At 46.6% G+C, this 21,261-nt stretch overlaps 1 protein-coding gene across 1 annotated transcript; it reads left to right on the plus strand.

Annotated features, from left to right (window-relative positions):
• The first annotated feature begins 3,622 nt into the window (after window positions 1–3,622).
• On the plus strand, window positions 3,623–9,884 carry LOC120906549 (protein yellow). The gene is made up of 2 exons (XM_040318307.1): window positions 3,623–4,053; window positions 7,948–9,884. Exons 1-2 carry the CDS (start codon window positions 3,819–3,821, stop codon window positions 9,360–9,362), a joined length of 1,650 nt encoding a protein of 549 aa, XP_040174241.1. The 5' UTR covers window positions 3,623–3,818; the 3' UTR covers window positions 9,363–9,884.
• The last annotated feature ends 11,377 nt before the right edge of the window (window positions 9,885–21,261 follow it).

Consider the following 21,261-nt stretch of genomic DNA (forward strand, 5'->3'; position numbering starts at 1 on the left):
CAGCGAGTTGAAGACACTTTTTGAGGTTACGCTTTACCACCGCCGAAGCTCCTGACCCGCCTCACTGACTGATGCCGCTGGTGGAATACAGGTAACGAAACTTGCGAAAAAGAACAAGGGAAAGGAATGAAGGAGAAGAAAAAATCTTTTAACAAAAATTGCTCAAATTTGATCCGGAGCTTGTCTCTAATGCTTGATTGCAATTACATGTATTTTTTTTTCATAACATTAAAATCAATGAATGCATGTATAAGGCGCCAGAAGCTCAAAAAAGCTTATCTGTAAGATCAACGCTCCAAAGAAGTATCCACAGACTGTTGGGCGCTTTAAAAAAACGATGGTAAAAAACGAAGCGCAACGTATCGAGCTCATGATGTCATGTGCTCTGGTTTTCATGAATAAAAAACCTGATTTGAAAAACTTTCTCCATGTGCTTCGCGCGATAGCAAAAAAAAATAAACCCTGTCACAGAATTAAGAAGACCCCGCAAGCTGACATAGATAATATCTTTCGCGTACCGCAGCAAGTGGAGGCAACATTCTGCGCGCATTGCTAATGAATCGGTAATTAACAATTTGAAGACAGGCCCGTTTGAACACCTTCTCTTGGACGCTGTTTTTTGTTTTTGTTTTGTTTACGTACTTCGCGCAACAGGCAAACCAACGTGTGCTCTTAAACCTCCAAATCCTGGTCATGGCACCGCAACCACTTATGCAGTTACAAAGCCTACCATCTCAAATGAACACGCGAGGGGGATAGGTGGATGCTTGGTGGGCTTGGTGGAAATGGTTTCAAATTACCCCAAACGACAATGCGATTGCCTAGCGACAGCTAATTGTCGTCGCGCAACGTGAAACACAGCGACACCTCATCATAGAAATGCTTACCTCCGAGACGCACGCTAATTGCGGCAGGTAGGTCCCTCGAATTGGTACACCGCGGCGTCGAAGGTACCACGAAGTTCTCACCCGTCCTCGAACGAGAACGAGCGTTCTCGGGCCCGGGCCTTCCGGTTAGGCACCATATAACGGTGTGTGACGAAGTGCCTTGCAACCAGCGGGAGACCATTAACGACCTAAAGACTTACCTTGTGTTCAGCAACAGCTCACGAATAATGCGTGTGATATGATCGTGTTTTCGTCAACCGGCTTAACCAATTTAGGGATATGTGTGTGCGGATGGCGAAACATATGAACGTCGCAACCAACCTTAGGCCCAGCACCCTAGAGCCCCTCGCCGGTCTGCCTAGGAACTTGTGCGTGGTTGACGAGGGGAGGCGCACATAAAAATTGGCATCATAAATAGGCAAGAGAGGGAAGGCAATCGATTCTTTCGGAAACAGACTGCGTCCAGCCAAAGATAATACTGTCCACCTCCCCCTCGCGCTGGCGTTAGATCTCGCCCAGAAGTGAAGCCAATCGAGGGCATTGGAAAAATCGGAGACTGCGGCTAAATCGGATGGCGTCACGTCACCGCCTCACATCCTTCGCACAGCGCATGGTCCCTGAGCTTGCGCGTGATCACCGCATCGCAGAGTTCGTGAGTGCGTGCGAGCGATCGAACTTGTTATTAGGATTATTGCTGATTATTGTCGATCCCACCCCGCTCGCATTCGGCGCACAATCGTGCAAGGGTTTATTTTTACTCGCCCAACCACACCATTCCCCTTCCCAGGCACATCCCACCGCCACCGAACACAGCGTCGAAATGTTAAGGATGTTGGCGCAGCCTCTTTCCCGCGCCGTCTAGACTCAATCGCCGGTCGGGCGGAAAATCGTTGGTAGCAGCAGCAGTGCTTGTAGCGGAGAAAACGGCACGCTGCCCTTGGGTCGGAGCATTTCAACAATGCCCCAAACGCATACCCCGCAAGACTAGACGGCGGCAATGTACATGACGCGCTAGAATGCACACCGGGGCAGCCGTTCTGGCAGACCCGACCGGCGGACAGATTTCCTTGCATGCGAGAGGTCAAGGTGGGCTCAGAAAAACCAGCGCGCGGCGGAATTCCCAAACCCATCGCGCAGGTATTTCCCGTGCGAAACTCCGTCCCGGGTGTGGTTTTGGGAATTTCTCTTTTACCTCGGAAGATGTGCACCGCGGTTTTGGGATGTGCGGTGGCCGGGTTTGGTTAGAGAGGTACAAAAAAAAGGAAAAAGAAAAAAAAAACGCGGGGTAAACATGAAAACCGGTCCCTAATGTACACACTGATGTCTGTTGCTGGACGCTCGCGGGTAATCGATATGCGAGCCGGGGGGGGGGGCAACATAATTAACCCATTAGAATGACAGGTGAGCTGACAGTAACTGGCAGGGATGGCGACGACCGTATCTAATGCTGGCCGGATTCGGTGTAAATTGTTGGATTATTGCACACCGAGACCTTACACACCTTCGAATTGAACGCCCAAGGTACGGCTGTTTTTGTCGAGTTTTAGTTCACTTTCAGCTAATATGCATCAGGGGCCGGCAAGGGTGGCTATTTATTTGGGACCTTATTGCTGCTAGAAAAGTTGCTGCAAATTTGATTGCATTTTTTTCGCGAAGATATATTTGCTAACTATAGTTTCCAAGATATTTACTAGCTGAAAAGTTCCTCTGTTGATATTCAAGCTATTTGATATTTATCCAAACAAAAAAAAAATGCTTAGTTAAAATTTTGGATATCTTGGAAGTGAAATAACCCGAGAGTAGAACTCAGCTCCATTTAAGTTTCACGGCTGCACTAGATTGTTAGTGAGACATCAACCTTTAGACATCCTGGGAGTAAGTTGTCATCTGAAACTCACAAGATACATTAATTCGCGGCACTGGAATCTCTGAAACCGTGCAGTTATCTACATTGTGTAACATTTAACTTCAGATCTTATGGAAAGCATATCAAGGGTTGATATTCAATATTTTTTCAACATTCTGGAGACTTTTTAGCAACATGATGCCAGTACGAGCTAATTTTAATGATTTATGGTACATTAAACTGTGATGAAAGGCTCTTAAGCAGACTTTTAAACTGCTTTTAAACATAATTTACCTTCAAATTCGTCCAAACCCGTTTGCTCTCCACTGGTCAGCACGGGTTTAATAGCTTCACACATCGAAATAAGTTGATTACACCCGAAAATTGAGCTTCATTAAGACGCTAAATTGTTTGTCTCGCCTTTCAGCTCTCCCACAACCTCTGTTACTACCCGATTTCCTCTTTTTCTGTCCTCAGGCTGTCTTAATCTTCATGTGAAGTTGCTGAATTTTATTGACCTACCGCGTCGCACCCACATACACTGCCCTTTGCAGCTGACCGGAGGGCCATTACCTGGATACGGATCATAAGGCGCACCTTGCGTTTAGTAGCATCCAGGACCCAAAAAGCAATGATTTCTCTCTTTTTGTTCTCCTTTTCTCTCTCTCTATTTTTCTTCTCTCTCTCTCTACCTTTCTCTGACTGATGCTCTTGTTCTCTTAGGTACGTTCTCGTGCTCGTCCGTCTCGCTCGCGGCTCGATCGATGCACACGCACGTTTTACGCTCCCGCTCGTTTGTTCGTGCTCGGTTGGATGACCGGAGGCCTGCGAGACCTCACGGGGCGTTTGGTGGGAGGTTCGTCGCTGGAGCAGCGTTTCGCGCCGGACGTTGTTGATATAACCCCAGTGCCGGAGCTCGACCAACCATCAGTTGTTGTGAAGTGGTGCGCCGAGCAGTGTGTGAGATCCGGAGAAGCTACCCCGAAGCCAAGTGTTTGGGACCAAGTTGTGCACAGAAGTTCCTTAGTGGCAGAAGCGAACAGACACACAATCAGCAACAGAAACGTTTGAACCATAAGGACACGATGTACGGTGGAATGTTGCTGATGGTGGCGTGCCTGGTGGCCGCCGGCAGTGTCAGTGGAACGCAGAAGCTCCAGGAGCGCTATAGCTGGCAGCAGCTGGATTTTGTCTTCCCCAATCAACGCCTCAAGCAACAGGCACTGGCGCGGGGCGACTACGTGCCCACGAACGGTCTGCCGGTCGGTATCGAGCGCTGGGAGAACAAGCTGTTCGTCTCGGTACCAAGATGGAAGGATGGTAAGTAACGTGTGTCCTGGAAGTGTGATTTATCGTTGTTGATTATGTGTAACGTTTCGGTTCGTGCAAAAGCCGGCAAGCAAAAGAGAATAGAGCGCTATTCCGTCCTAGTTGCCCAGAATTCACTCTTCCGGTTCGGTGTCCCAAAACGGACATATTGGGCGTCAACATTCTACCATCAAAAAATGCTTGTTCTTAAAAATGCTTGAACAGTTTGCCCTGTCTCAAAAAAAAAAAAAAACAACAAAAACCTGTTGACGTATAGTGCAACAAACAATTTGGAGCTGTGAAGACGAAGATGCCGATGGCACGGTTTGTTTTTTGTTTGACTTGGTTAAATATGGCAACAAACTGATATATTGTTTTTACTGAAAGCCTTTATTAGCTTTTAGGCCATTCTGCAGATCCTACAGAATTCAGTTTCTGTTAATGTTTCTTAATGGGCTGCGATTTTTCATTTGAGCGCTTACCATTTCGTCACTGAAGTTAAAATGTACACGCTGAAACTCAAATCGACACTCACCTTCAACCATGTTTCTAATATCAGCTCCGGATTGAGTCGATTACGGCGCTGCCTTGCGGCTGTTACGATTGGATTCGCTTGATGCGTTTTCGAGCACGCTTTTTTTGTTTTTTTGTTGTTTTATTGGAGCCCGTAGTTTGTTTGTCTGTTTTTGTTGATGGGTGAAATTCACTTGATTGCTCTGGGTGAGGAATAAAGCAAAAAAAAAAGCAGCAACAACCGGCAGATGAATTAATGGAAGAAGCTAATAGGGGCGTGTGCTTTTGATTTATTGGTGATGACGATGCCACCAACACGCAGTTACCGCATCTCGGTGTAATCAATCCTGGGGAAAGGTTTTTTTGTGCTCTCTTATTGCCACTCTCCGAAACGGATCAGTGTAAATAATCAATTTAGACTAATTTCCTACACCCGAATCGGTCGACGTCACTGCGGTCGCTGGAAACTGCTTTCCGACAGGTCGATTGGAGCATCGTTTGGGGTTGTTGTTTTTTTTTACATTGATTTCGGAGCTCGCGATGGGTCGCCTCACACATGCCCACGCTCGTGCATTAACCGAAAACGACAGAAAAAAAAGTTTGTTTCCGCCGTACTGCCGTCCGTATGTAGAGCAGTTTTGGAGCAGTTTGAAGCGTCAGCGAAATCGGAAGACGCATCGGCCAACGTCAACGGGAAGGCCCAAAACAAGCGCTTGAGCGGAAGAGGAAGAGAGAAAGAGAGTGAGAGAGGGAGCGAAGGCGTGAAGAGGAAACGAAACAGGTTCCAGTGGGTCGATCTTTTTCGGCCGATGGCGTTGCAACCTGCTGACGCATTTGTTTTCGGGTTCGGTAGGTTACCCTATTCAGGCTCCACAATTCCAGTTTTTGGCATTCTGAGAACGCACGAGGTAGAAAAGATATTTAAATTGCGGACATGCTATAAAGGCATTTTTTTTTGCTTTTCGCATTGGTAGCATGTCTTCCCGGACACCATAAACAACCGTTTAAGAATACTCTTTCCACATATTTTCGGGTGCAGGGAAAGCGTACCGTGGGTTGGTTGTGATTGGTTCAGCAATGATATTAATAGTTCCCCGGCACAATTTATCGCAACCTTGGGTCGCACAAACCATCTCGCCAAATCCAGACATAAAAGGAATAAACAAAGCGTCAGAAATGCCGATAGGTCCATGTAACAGCTTTTGGAATAAATTTTCCACTTAATTGGAGAGTGTATTGATGTTGTTTTCTGGCGACTAAATTGGTCTGTCGCGGAACTCAAGGACACTGTGGTAGCAATTTACATAATATAGCCTTTTTAGTTTTGTTGTGGCAACAAAGGACTCACGACGGGGAAGATTGTGAGTTACGCTCACTCACTGTTCCAGAATTCCAATCTCACGACTATGAGACACGTGAGATGGTCGATTCACTTGCTCTTTTGCAAAGCTTATCCCACAGGTGCTTGTTTGCAGCTTATTAACCGCTTTCGAATAGGTCCGTGAGTCGCGCGATAATGCCACTGGGCTGCTTCAGACATTACAACAAAACATGTGTTGGAATTAGATCGCATGCAGATCGACAGCAAAAACAACAGCCTGTTATCATGTTAAGCTCTTTCTGTGTGGATTACCCATTCACTTGAGCAGCGCACCTTAATGATTCGTCGCAACACGGCGCTACGTGCTGCACGGACGAACCTGCTCACAACGCAACACACAGGGGAGGCGCCAACCGTTTACAACACCGAGCGAGCAAAACCATCCTTACGCAAAACCGTGTAACCGTGTAAACAACCGCACCGCTGCCTAACTAGGACATCTGCGGTTGGACATCGTCGGGGCCCGCAACGCCACGTTCTAGACGGGACCGGGCAAAGCGTTCCGAAGAACGCACCACGATGTTTGCAACTCCTCGGGCTTTCGGGCTTTTTTGGAGATGAACGTTAGCGCGTGAAGACCTCGCGTAGTCCCCGGTCCAGTGGGCATTTGGGGTGTCACAGCGCGTGCGCCATGAAATGTGACCGAATTTTTCTGCGCCGTGGTTGCAACAGTGTATAATGGGGGGGGGGGGGGGGGGACTGCCAATCTGTCAAACCTCTGAGCCGAGCCACACACGTCTTTCTCGCGAGCGCGCACTGTTTGCTAACAAGCCACCAGATTGGCAGTGCGCTGAAAGCAGGTGCCAACATTAGGACATTCGGTCCAGCTCCGTCGCAAGCGGTTTGGTGACGCTCGGTACATTAGTTTTGTCTGACCGTCTAACAGGCCCTTCTTAATATGATTAGTGCCGCGAAACGTCGTGGCGTCATAAATAGCGTCCAATGCAGAAAAAAGAAAAGAAAACGGTTTGCGCTATTAGGGCCACCCGAACGAGCAGCTAAGCGGAAGCAAACATACAGTCGAAATGTCGAAATGAGGCACGCCGCGTACTTCACAACTCAGAAACCGCATGCCACATAGACACTACTTGTACACACACACACACACACACACACGGTGCAGTGCCCGGTGCAAACAAGCTGTCAAAATGAAAAACGAAACGGTGGAGTATGAAAAATTGCTTCGAATGCGCTTTCTGCGAGCGTGCGGAGGCCTGCGATGGCTTAGGCAGGTTGGGGCCGGAGGGCCGCGCCGGGCAAACGATTTGCATAGGTTTCGCCTCCCGCAATCGCTTGAAACCCACGGCACGAAACGCCTTGGTACATGGTGGGCCGGACCGGAATTGTGGTATCTACTGCTGCCTAAAATCTCCTAATACGCTGCTTTACTCTTCGGTCACCGCAAGGTTGACACATCCGAAGCAAGTGCTTTTGGAACGTTCCCTTTCTGGGACGGGTTGAGCAGCTCAAGATTGCATCACGCATGGTTGTTTTTTGGAGCGTACAGCATGTTTAGCAGCCGACAACGGCAACCGAAATCCAAGAGCCTCACGGTAGGATTTATTTAATAATGTGCTCCGTTTTCGGCAAGCTACGACGTCTAAAACGCACGCTGAAATCATTCAGGCGAGCGTGTCCAAGTTCAAGGACGCGCACGGGTTGCCGCGAGTCAGGGTTCGAAAGTGAGTAGTGGATTAGCTAGTTAGCGACGATGCCGGTGGCTAAAAGAGGAAAGGGAAACCTTGCGCACCAGACCTACCCGAAGAAACCATTAGTTGATGGTTGGTTGAGTTTCTGATGTGAAACTGAACGAGCTGAAGGTGCTTTGGGGCAAATGCTTGAGCAGCGCTTGGAGAGATAGTTTGGAGATACAGGTTCCTGGAGCTATGTGGCCTTGCAAGAAACACGCGCGGTACGCTTCAGGATGCTTTCAGCGATCAATGTCAGCAGTGACGCACGCACCTAAATCACTGATCTCTTACAACTTATCTATTTTTCCCTCCCCCCTTCAGGTATCCCCTCGACGCTTAACTACATTGACATGAACCAGACGCCGTCCGGTTCGCCGGCCCTCATCCCCTACCCGGACTGGTCCTCGAACGTGGCGGGCGACTGTGCCAACGGTCTGTCCACCGTATACCGCATCAAGGCGGACAAGTGCGGTCGGCTGTGGGCCCTCGACACCGGTACCGTCGGCATCGGCAACACCACGCAGCAGCTCTGCCCGTACGCGCTGAACGTTTGGGATCTGAAGACGAACCGTCGGCTGCGCCGGTACGAGCTCCGCCCGGAGGACACCAACGCCAACACGTTCATCGCCAACATTGCCATCGATATGGGACGCAGCTGCGACGACACGTTCGCGTACATGTCGGACGAGCTCGGGTACGGGCTGATCGTGTACTCGTTCGAGCAGAACAAATCGTGGCGCTTCGCCCACAGCTTCTTCTTCCCGGATCCGCTCCGCGGGGACTTTAACGTCGCCGGGCTCAACTTCCAGTGGGGCGAGGAGGGCATCTTCGGCATGTCGCTGACGCCACCGCAGGCTGACGGGTTCCGCACGCTGTACTTCTCGCCGCTGGCAAGCCACCGCGAGTTCACCGTGTCGACGCGCATCCTGCGCGACGAGACGAAGGTGGAGGAAAGCTTCCACGACTTCCAGTACCTGAAGGAGCGCGGACCGAACAGCCACACGACGTCGCGCGTGATGAGCGAAACCGGGCTGCAGCTGTTCAACCTGATCGACCAGAACGCGGTCGGCTGCTGGCATTCGTCGCTGCCGTACAGCCCGGAGTACCACGGCGTGGTCGACCGGGACGACGTGGAGCTGGTCTTCCCGGCGGACGTGAAGATTGACGACGAGGAGACGGTGTGGGTCATCTCCGACCGGATGCCGGTGTTCCTGATTGCCGACCTGGACTACAGCGACGTGAACTTCCGCATCTTCTCCGCCCCGCTGTCGACGCTCGTCGCCGGCACGGTGTGTGACGTGCAGGCGGGCCAGTTCGGCGCGATCCAGCCCAAGTTCGGCGGCGATGCGGCCGACCTGTCGACCACCTACAACACCGACACGACGCTGCTGCCGACGACCTACTCGCAGCCGCTGTCCGGCGGGTACACGCCGTCGCTGAGCTTCGCGCCGACCGTGGCGCCCCAGGTGCACAAGTTTACGCAGGGCTACGATACGCCGACCTCGCACATGTACTCCACCCAGTCCTACCCGACGACGGCCAAGGCGTACGCGTACAACAAGTACCACGGCGTAGAGTTCCATGCGCACGGTGCGCCGCACCACGGTCACGGCTACCACCACGGGCCGCAGCACGGGCACGACGAGCAGGAGCAGCAGGGCGGGTACAGCGGCCATCGCGGCTACTGGAACGGTGGCCACAAGAAGCAGGACTCGTGGAAGCAGTTCTTCTACTAAAGGAGAGGCACACACTAAGCCACACCGACGCGCACCCACAGACCTCAGTTAGATCTGTTTTATTGGTCGTTCAATAATACATACACACACACACACACACACACACACACACACACACAAACACAGTGCACCGTGTGCCCAAAAACACGCCCAAATCGGAGCCACCAGCACAGATCGACACGGCACAGTACACACAACCTCTTGTCGCTTTTGTTTTGCCTCGTGAGCGATAACACATACACAGCAAATGCGTATTAGCTTAAGGAAATGGCGCAACACGAGTGTGAGTTGCGTCTCGGGTTGGAGGGAGTAGAAAACTGAAAAAAAAAAACAAACGACACCCGTCAAAACGATTACACTAAGGTACCGATGCCTTTTGTCGAGATGAGACACAGCTTCAGAAGGTGACAGGAAATAAATTATCAAGAGTGACACACGATTGAGAGGAAGCGAGCGAAAGAGTGAATGTAAGTTTTGTTACGTACTTCGGAAGAGCTGTAATAAAATGGTAACAAAATTAAATGCGACCGTTTAGACTGTTTCCGCTTCCCTTGCAAACAGCAACACACAGGAAGAGCTCACCTAAGCGATGCATCCACCATTATTAATCCCCCTCCCTGCGCTGACGCTGGTGCGTCATTAAGTGCAGGAAAATCCCTTGTAAGGTAGTGCCCGGGCGCACAAACTGTCTGGCCAATCGGTCTGGTAGATTAGGCACAACAGTCTGCTTTCTCTCGCACTGCCGTTTTGGATACGCCGCCTGGTATGGTATAGTGATGGGGAAAAGTTGGCAAAAATCTGGAGTCGACTCCGATCCGACTCCGATAATTTTGGAACCGACTCCGGTAGGTAGGCCCGCAAACGCATTTTCTGGAGTCGTTCGGAACCGTCCGGAATTTCCCAAAGTCACCCAGAATCGTCCAAAGTCATCCGAAGTCACCCGGAATCATCCGAAATCGCCCGGAGTCGCCCGGAGTCTTCCAGAGTCGTCCAGAGTTACCCGGAATCACCCGGATTCGCCCGGATGCTTCCGGAGTCGTCGTAGTCGTCCGAAGTCGGCCAGAGTCGGCCTTCGACACAAAGGCCTGTGTATGAAGTGCACTCGCAAAGTGAAAGAAATAAAAAAAACACTGCGAATTTAATGCCTGATCACAAGCACATTGCATCGGATGGCTCCTCCTCTCCGATTCCAGTTGACTCCGATCGACTGTAGACGACTCCGAATGACTTCGACTCCTGTCGACAACGGCCGACTCCGGACGACTCGTACTCCAAACAACTCCGGGCAACTCCGGACGACTCTGGACGACTCCAGACGATTCCGGATGACTCCGGACGACTCCGGGCGACCCCGAACAATAGCCGGAGTCGGATCGGAGTCGTGGGTGCGCTCCAAAGAGCACATCATTAGTATGGTGCGCTTAGTGAAAGAGCCCGACAGGGCACCTGCAAGCTGCCAGCGGTTGCGGGTTGTTGTTGCGGTTACGAGAATCTTTCGAGCCTCGTCAACTGTACAGGTCGGCAAGGTCTTGCGTCGTTGCGAGTTTTGGCTGCTGCTATGGCATGATTGTCACGCTACGTTCTGGAGGTCTTTCCAAATCCTAACGACTTTCAGCTCGTTCAGGGCGTTCAGGGGAAGGTTGATTAAAAGGTTTCGACAAATCGAGGCTGATTGTCAGAGTCCTCCTTTCCAAAACCGACATCAAAGCACCATCAGAGCCCCACGCTTCCGGATCGCAATGTGTGTGTGTGTGTGACCGTGTGTATGAGGTTAGATATCGCTAGTCTAAGATCTTTGGCTATCTCGGCGCAGCTCGGCTCGGATTGCGTGTGGCACGGCTGTCGCTTTCGCAATCCACCGAGCGAATTATGTTTATGACCTATTCCAAGCCGTATTTGCTGAACCTAGCTGCCCCGCTGGTGAACTGGAGCAATGCCAAACCGGAACCGGACAGCTTTACCCATCCCCCCGCAGGCCGGGCTGTCGGTACGTCCATGTCGGGTCCTTTGTAGATGTAGCCTGCCCCAGACCAGAGGGCGATAAAATAAGCACATAAAAACACACACACACACATAAAAACGTACGCATGAACGGGCTGAAGTCGACGGGAAGGGGCATGCACGGTTTGGAAACTGCTGGATGGTTGGGGGTTCGTATTAGTTTGTCCCCTTCTGTTTCTTGGCATTCGATGGACTCATTAATCTTCAACCGAATATGACAGCCGCTCATTTACGTACAAAATGTGCACCGTACCCGGCTGTGTACGTTTGCCCTGTCCCGGGCGCTGTTTGTTTCGCTTATTCAATCGTCAGCCGGGCAGGTGTGCAAATGATGGCGGTTATCGTACATTAAAAGCAGCAAAATCATTGCTAGCGGGCCAGCCGGAGAGAAATCACCCAAGCTGGCCAATGCGTATGATCGTTTGGTCGTGAAACGGTTCGCTACTTGGTTGGCTGTTGAAGCCTCCCCGCGGTGTGGTGCTGGTTCGATGGCGAGGGTGGATTATTCGGGTAAGGTGCTAATAGCTGGCAGTACTAGAATTGCTTTTGACCAGGCGAGGAGACATTAATGAACTGGATTGCTGTTCGGCGACGGAATCGAATCGTTATATCGTACTCCGAGCGGCGACGCTGCGAAGGAGGAAATCTTTAGTTGCCCGGGGCAAGGCTGCAGCTTGCACGGAATGAAGTAAAATCGTTTTATCGGTGTTGTTGGCGGTTTTGCAGCTTAAATTTGTAGCCAGCCCCTCCCCCACCCCTCTCCTTGCCCCAATACTTGGCACCGAGTGGGAGTGGGGGAGTGTGGGTACGTGTGAGAGAAACCAAACGTAATTGATCTATTTGGGTAAATTGGTGCATAAATCGATAATAAATAATGTTACACGCTTCATTAAATGCGAGCTGGAACTGGTTTTTATGTATTTATTTAACGGCCTTTTTTGCGATAAAGCGAGCGACCAGAGCGTGTATTGGGTGGACAGTATGAAAGTGGAAATAATATGTTCGTCTCATTACTAACTGATACTGAACGATTATGCATGGGTGTTGGAAGCTGTAAAAAGATTGAAACATAACGCCAGATGATACGGCAATGTTTTTTGCGTCAAACGTATAAAACGAAGAAAATTTGCGGAAATAGGGGGGGGGGGGGGGGTCGCCAGTTTTTAGTATTAGGTAAATGATTTTCACGATGGTTTTTGGATCTGTTAATCGGTTTCTGCACCTCAGCGGATGATATGGATGGGAAATCGAGCCATGTCCGGTCTTCTATCGTATCCTGCCTGCCTTCACCACCGTCGGGATAACTGGTGCGCCGAACAGATCACGGAGCTTGGTGTTCGTCCTTTGGCTCTACACTCCGTGCTCGAACACTCCGTCAAAGATTTGTTTTACATTTACTAACATTTCATTTACACGTCAAGCTGGTTAAAGTTTGAAATCGGTAGAGAGAATGATGGTACTGTTGATGTGCAATTGAGCGGTGTTCCACGGTATATCCATGACATTACTACGCCAAAGATGGTAATACACCGCCAGAATGCTTGCATCCTTCGCTCACATGGTACTAGACTCGTGTTCATAGAGTGCTTCCAAGCGAAAAAGTGAGCAATACATCTCACATTTCGTTCAGTCTCGATGTTTTCTTCTAATTGCACTTCTAGAACCACTGTATTCTGGAACCGCTCGTGACCCGAACATCCAAGTTTGAGCCACATAAAGCTTGCAATGAAGAAAGTAAAATTATAAGATTAGATTTAATTATTGATGAAAAGGGATGAATGATGCTAAAATGCTCAGAGTCTCTTTAAAATATACTAAACATATCATCTCGGCCTCACCATAAATATCATCGTAAAAATATTAAATCATCAGCAGCCCATCGCTGCTAGCAAACTCATTGCTCTCAAGCTACCTGATGGCGTAAATAATTTTATCCAGAGATTGTGACAGTGGCGGATCTAACGGTGGGCGGACTAGGGGGTCGTCTGAGGCCCCTTCGATTTTGATATTCGATATTTATTAAGAATGGAGTCCCTGTAACCCTGAAATATTTATTCTGTCATCTTTGAAAAGCAATGCAATAAAAACGATTATGAGTTGAACCGATCTTTGAAGAGCCTCAGAAACTACATTAGTTCATTTAATTTTCATCACAACATTGCATCGATATTGGATTAAACATTCAAAAAGTCAAAAACCTACTAAATTACTGACTACTCTGGTAGCCCGGTTGTCCGCTTATAACAACAGTTATTATATTATGCATAACGAGAAGCACACAAAATCATGACCAATTTAAAATAGTTTAGCTCAACAAACATGAAATTGCCGGTCCCGTGGTACAGTCGTCAATTCGCACGACTTGACAAACTATCCGGCATAGGTTCAAATATCGAGTTGTCCAATAGCTAATTATCGATAAATGTACGATTAAGCAGTACTGTGAATACTGCCTGCGAATAACATGAAAAATATCAAATGACATTCATTCTACTTTTTTATCATGTCATCGCAAAGCATATCTTTTGATTGCTTTTATATAAATGAATGTTGTTCTTGGTAAGTCGTGTCATGGTAGTTGTGAATGTAATGAACGAAATATTATTTTCACTAGATGCTAACTGCAAATGTCATAAAAATTTTGATAAGTGAAAACACTGCTATGGACCATCCTGTTATGGGTAGTCAAGAAGCTAACCATAGTCAAGATCATTAGTGGTACAGGCAGGCCTTTTGTAATAACGATTGTTGCGCAAAAAGAAAAAAGTTTTATTCAGGAGGAACGGCCTTACTGTATTGCTAAAACAAAACATGAAATTTATAAAAACTTAGAGCATTTTTATTTTTTTATTTTTTTTTAATTTTTTTAGAACAACACAATACGAATTAAAAATCACACTTAGGCCTATTGGCCGTGAAATTCAAGTATCCGGGCGAGATCGAGGACCTGGTGAACCCGGATAAACGCCCTTCCAATGTAAAATCAAACTTATGAATCAATATCTCTGTTCCCTAGTTACGCGATTCTCGACTGCGGTTTTCTAAATTTGACAATTCCTTAGTCAAAACCGTACAATTTGCTCCAAGTATTGTCAATCGCAAACATATTTTCAAATAATTTATTTTGATTAATAAAATTTTAAGCATGACTCGATTAATAAATATATAAGTGTATGAAATGTCAAATTTAATTTAAAATTCGTAAAATGCTGAATTTAATGGAAATATCATTTTATCTCTCTTTCGTTGCAATGCTCACAAAAGAGCATGAGAATTATCTTTTATGTGGTCAAAGTAACGATCAGCCCTCGACGTTTCGTTAGCGTTACACATAACGTCTGTTTATCTCAAACCCAAGCAACATTTTTGCTGAATGCCTAATTATAATAAATATGGTTCTGATCACGGCACTCGAACGGAAAGTGACTTGAAACATTGATTGTAATTAATTTGATTATTTTAAATTTTGATTCATTTAGGATTGTGAAAAGGCTTATAAAAGCCGATAAATTCGTTGGCATATTTCCAATATTTTCATGAATTCTGTTCTATTCGACTACCGTTTGAGTGCCGGTATCAGGCCGTATGTCTCAATATTAATGATTTTTATTTGATAATAATTGTTAAGGCCCAACTGATGGTCCCGTAAATAGCAACCGATGACACTCATCGGAAGTAGATCCAAGTGTGGGTACGATCTATCAGGAGGTCAGCGAACGCGCGTTTGGCACGATGCTTGAGTGCTGATCGGTTGGGAAGAGAATGGCGCGCGATTGACCTTAGGTCGTGTAACGAAGTGGTAGCAACTCGTTTATAATATTAATAGTAATAAACTAGCATCGAAGCAGAGTTGCGCGCAAGGATGCTGGCTGCTAACTGGTCATTCTACAGCCTGAAAAATCAGTTCACCTCAAAGAACCTGTTGCGACGGACGAAGCTGGGACTATATGCTTGGCTTGTTCAAAATTATAAGAAAGGTGACCGCACACTAGCATCAAACTACAGAGGCATTTCTATTATTTGTGCGTGTTCTAAAATCCTCGAGTCAATTGTCCATTTATCTGTAATGCCTTGTGTAAAAAATTATATATCTACGGAACAACACGGCTTTATGCCCAATCGCTCAGTGTCCACCAACCTAATGTGTTTTTTGTCTTCTCTATATCACTACCTGTCTAGTGGTAAGCAAGTAGACACTATCTATACCGATTTCAAAGCGGCATTTGACAGTATACCTCTATCATTACTTGTTGCTAAGCTTCGAAAACTAGGTTTCGGTGGCTCTATATTGCCGTGGTTCAACTCCTATCTTGAGAATCGTTCATATGTAGTTAAAATCTGTGGCTCTTTCTCTGAATGTTTTCTTAGTTCTTCGGGTGTCCCTCAAGGTAGTGTCCTTAGTCCCTTACTGTTCATTCTCTTCCTCAATGACTGTACTTCGATCCTTCCTCCTAACGGCTTCTTGCTATATGCGGATGACGTTAAAATTTTTCTTCCTGTATCTTCTACAGCTGATTGTCTAGTCCTTCAATCCTGGCTCTGTAAATTCTCTACATGGTGTGCTTCTAACGGTTTAGTCCTGTGTCCTGAAAAATGTTCTGTCTTGTCTTTCTTCCGATTCTCTACAAGTATAACTCATGCTTATAGTGTCTGTGATGCCCCTATTCCCCGTGCGTCCTTGTCTAAGGATCTTGGCGTCTTCTTTGACCCGAGGCTTTCTTTCAAGGAGCACACGGACTATGTCATCAACAAGGCCAACAAAAGTCTTGGTTATATTTGTCGCATATCCACTGAAATTCGTGATCCTTTTTGTCTTAAGTCCCTTTATTGTTGTTGGGTCCGTTCCGTACTAGAATATGCCTGTGTCATCTGGTCTCCTGTCCAACTATCTCTGCTCCAAAGGATTGAGAGGATCCAGAGACGTTTTACAAGGATCGTATTTCGTAGGTCGCTGGGTCATCACTCTATTCCGCTTCCTTCGTATGACGTTAGATGCACTCTATTAGGCCTTGCCAAGTTGGAGCACCGCCTCTCGGTCGCTCGGGCTTCTTTCGTCGCTGGCATATTGCTCAATACGATTGATACTCCTTCACTTCTGTCGCGCTTACATTTGTATGCACCTTGTCGCACCTTATGTTATCGTTTTCGTCTCCAGTTACCTATATGTCGTACACGTTTTTCTCGCAATGAGCCTTTTGTAAGAGCTATGTCGTCTTTTAATAGTACTTCTGATCTGTTCGATTTCAACATATCCTATCCTGTCTACCGATCCCGCCTTCGTTCCTTTTCCGTACCATAAACTCCTTCCAACTCCTTCGTGAATAATTGTACACTATAGTCAGTAAGAACTATTGCTGTAACCCCACGTGGCCGAGCAATTAATGAAATAAAAATAATAAACAAATAATAATAATAAAAATAATATAGTACCTATATAGTACCGGTACTCACATACGCCTCTGAGACATGGACATTGTTCAAAGAACAGAAGAGAAGATGCTCAAGACGATACTTGGCCCCGTATGTGTGGAAGGACAATGGAGGAGCCGCTATAATGATGAGCTATACGAGATGTACGGCGACCTCACTGTTGCACAGCGTATCAAGCTCGCCAGGCTCCGGTGGGCTGGCCATGTTGTACGCATGGAAACGGACGACCCAGCCCGTAAAGACTTTTTAGGCCGTCCACAAGGACAGAGGAGGCATGGTAGGCCCAAACTGAGGCGGCAAGATGGCGTGGAGGCGTCCGCCATTTTGGCCGGGATAACGGACTGGCAGACGAAGGCGCGAGACCGTGAGCGGTTTCGGACACACCTGAGGCAGGCCAAGACCACAAAGCGGTAGCGCTGGATAAGTAAGTAAGTAAGTGAAAGTGCTATAATTGCTTTCAAAAAGGTTAATAAATACATTTTTACGTTGATTTTTAATTTCAATATCCTAGTTTAATTAAAAGGTCGACAAATAAATAAATAATAATAATAATAATTATTATTATTACTATCATTACAGTAGAACGTCAATTATCTGGGGGTGGATTGACCGGCGGGTGACTTAACCGTGCGCATAATTTTGACGTGCGCCAGCTGTTGAAACGTGGCAAACATTTTTCGTGATAATCAAGTTGATTAACATTTTTTTTGTGCAGCTCTCTAGTGTATAGTGATATTTTTTTGGAACGTCGCTTTTGTTTTTGAATGTTGATTAAAATAATATTCTACTAATAATTAATCGATTGGTTTAAAGTGAGATCTTAATCAAACCAGTAAATTTTAGAATTTTTACATGAAACTAACATTTCTTGAAGTATTATACGTGGAAATCGTTTAACCGGCATCCTTCCGATTCTGAGCTACCCGGATAGCACTCTCACACCAAACGTAATTATGATCTCAATATAATCTAATCGATTCTGCGTATTTAAAATATTACTTCAATTTTAAGTTTTTAGCGGGTATTAACCTATCGATGACTATTTCTCGTAAACCACAGTGCAATTAGGGAAAGAATAAAACCTTTTGGTTCTTGTAATGTTAGACTTTAGTCCTGGTGATATCGATTTATCGTAAGGCAATTAGCTTATATTTTTATTTAAGATCTTTTTTTTATTCAAATGAACTACTACCCCGGTCGGTTGCGTGGCTGACAAAATTACCATCAAAATGTTGCTTGGGAATAATAAAAGACGTGTAACGCTTCTCGATTGTAACGTAGAGGGTTGATTGTTGCTATTACCTTTATCAGAATAAGTTAGCATTTGTATAGTGACAAGAAAAAAAAAAAATGTAGAAAAGGATGATCTGGGGTGACTAAAATTTTTTTTTTTTTTTTAAATTAAATTATGATGTCACTTTCGATATGCTTCTTTAATTCGGCTAAATACTCATCTTCACGAAATTCAAAATTGATTTTTTGCCACCCCTCTAAGAGAGCGGTAGTTGTTTCGACGGAATGTGTTACGATTTTGCAAAAATGTATGGGATTTGCCAGTCACATGTGTTAACGCCACACGACGCAGCGGCAAAATAGAAACATTTCTATTTCTACGCACATTGTGATGCGCCTGGCTAAATGATTTAAAGATATTCGGAGAAAATTATTTTTTTTTTTAATTTAAATTGTGTCGGGTGCAGTTTAGCGCGTAACTGGACAACTAAATTATTTTTTTAACCCAAAAAAAAATGAATGCAGAGAAAATATTTCGCAATTGCTGCAAAACAGGTGTGTGCGGAGCAGTACCAATATGCAATAAAAATGTTTGCATGTTTGGCACGGTATTGGACACAACTGGAAAGGATATCACGGTTTTATTAAATAATAATAATCACTTCTGAACTTAAATTAATAGTCATTTTTTCTGCTTGTTAATGGTTTCCTTTGTAAAATGTGTTTACATACGTTCCGATACGCTGTGTCGGAACAAATACCAAGCCCTAATAATACAGTGAAGCGTTTCATTTCACGACCTGCTTGACATATTTCAGCTTCAATCAATGCTATGCAGATTGCATACCAACTCAGGGCAAAACGCTTCAAACAAGCCGCCTAGGAAATTCACCATAGCCAGCAAATGTAGTACGGTGCTATTTCAATCATCATTCGTCAACATTAATGTCACGCACTAACTAACGCGAATTCCGCAAAAGCATAGCATCGTGGGTGTTCGTCGCCAATCTGAGCGGCACATCGGCCGCTACGTGATTCGTTTTGCGCGTGTTCGGCACACGACCGACATCTGCTTTTTGCTGCCACGCACACACACACACACACAATTTCGCGCGACAACCTGGCACACTGCAGATGAGTGTCGGCTTACGCTGGGTTTCTATGGTGGCAGCTGTGATGTGTCGTGTGTTACACACGAAGAGCATAAAAAAGAAAAAGTTTCATCTTAGTGAAGCTCTCTTTGTGAAGTGATTTAAAATGCGGCGTGAAGAATCCGGCTCGAAGGACCAAAAAAAAAATTGTTTAACGTAACTGCGTTGTTGCAGTTTCTAAGATATTCCGGGTTTTTCGTCTATCATTTACAATAAACCTCAATGCTCTCCCCAGTGTCTGACTACGCGACTTTATTCAGCAAAATGCCGCTATGGCCGCTGCAAAATCGCTGCAGAGCGCGCTGGTAGACGCGCCTGTTAGTTTAGGTGCACCGTAATTTAGTTTGTGCACGTGTGCATCTTACACATGTTGCCGCTGTTTACTTTGCCCCTGTACTTCCGTGCAGAGCTCGTCCGGGGCGGGCAGGAAAAGTCCTAAAACACAAGAGCCATACATCACCACCGCCACCACCACCACCACCACTATTGCCTAGGAGCTGAAAGGAGGAAAAACGATCGATTTCACGCGCACTACGGCCGCGCAGCACTGGAACAAGCACGACCTTAGCGTAGGTCTCGGTTTTCGTTTGCTTTCTTCGCTTGTTGCGCCGGGAGTCAGCTCGCCAGCCGGTTCTGTGTTGAGCCAGATGTTTTCCCTGGCTCGTGGAACGTGACGTGGAACGTGATCTGCCACTCCGGTCGGCCCGGTGCCGTGAGTCCTTGCTGCGCACGTAATCTCGGCGAGGGCGCTTGCGAAGAGAAGCGCAAGCGAGAGAGCGGCGTTGGTAGAGGGTGGAAGTCCCATTCGAGGACGGCTTCTTTGGTGTCTCATTAAGCTAGTGGGATAGGGGTTTTTTTGTTGTTGTTGTTGCTGTTGTTGAAGACACTGTGGACCACCGGGTTTAAGCTACTTGAAGCAACATGTTGCCGCCCGTGAAGGGTTTCAAAGGATTCACTTTCACCGAGCGCGGCGGCATCCTTGTGCGTTTGGCGATTGTTTATGCAAGGATTAACCGCAGAAACAAAAAAAGAAAAACCCTGAAGTGGCATCGGTTCGGCAAAAAGACAAGCAACACTTGAGCGAAGGCAAAGGATTGTTTATACGTTTAGATTTTCTTAAAGCTATAAACGTGCAGCCGAACATCTGTAAAGTTTTTGAGCTTGAGTTAAGGTGAGAATTAAAACTGCTCTCCACTAAAAAGAATGTATTAGCAACAAAAGCCTCCTATCCTTCATCACGCCCTTTCCATCACGCTGCCTTTTCTAAATTTGGAAACGATTTATTAGTTTCACAAATCGAACAACGGCAGCCCATCGGCAAGGGATTTGTGTGGCACTGAAAAATTTTGCTTTTTCCAAGCAAAATTGCTTATGTTTCCTTTTGATCGCTCTCTCTCTCTCTCTCTCTTTCTTTATCTAATTCTCCTTCTCTCTCTTATAAGCACTCGACCTATTCTGCCACCTTTTGCCGTACGCCACTTTCATTCACTCCCGATTCATAACAAAAAAAAGGCCTCGAGGGAGTGATCGGGCGTGCACACAATAAGGAAAAAGGGATCGATCGGATCGACGAAACCGATCGAAACCCCCGTCAAGCCCTCTGGATATGGGTAGGCGGTTTCTATTGTTTCGATTTTCTGTATGTGTGTGTGTGCGCATGTATGCGCCCGCGCAGGCCTTTAGCAAACAACGCCCGAACAAGGCAAGCAAGCGAGCGAAAAGGCTCCTCATCAGCAACATCAGCAAGCCTCTCGATTTCGCTACCAGGCACACAACAACGGCATACACTGGCATTTATTGGCAATGTTGATTTATTCTTCTTGCTGTTGTTGCTTTCTTATTTCTGTATCCGTGTATGTGTGTGTGTGTGCTTTGGACCGGTCGGCACAGGGGAATGCTTAAAATCCGCTTAGAAAATCAATATTTGATTTACTCCCGTGTTGTTGTGCGTTTGCGTGTTTTTTGTTCCCTTTCTGCTCTTCGGTGCACCATCCAGCGGGACGGAAAGGCTCGCCGTACGAGCGAGGAAATGCTTTGTGGGGGAAAATGACAAATAAAAGCAATATCTTCCACATGGACGCGAA

The sequence above is a fragment of the Anopheles arabiensis genome, chromosome X (genome assembly GCF_016920715.1).
Source record: "Anopheles arabiensis isolate DONGOLA chromosome X, AaraD3, whole genome shotgun sequence".
NCBI lineage: Eukaryota > Metazoa > Arthropoda > Insecta > Diptera > Culicidae > Anopheles > Anopheles arabiensis.

Bases quoted from the DNA above. Each gene is read 5' to 3' on its own strand.
- LOC120906549 (XM_040318307.1), top strand. From the start codon at position 3,819: ATGTACGGTGGAATGTTGCTGATGGTGGCGTGCCTGGTGGCCGCCGGC. The intron at 4,054-7,947 runs GTAAGTAACGTG...TCCCCCCTTCAG, and splicing joins GGTACCAAGATGGAAGGATG to GTATCCCCTCGACGCTTAAC.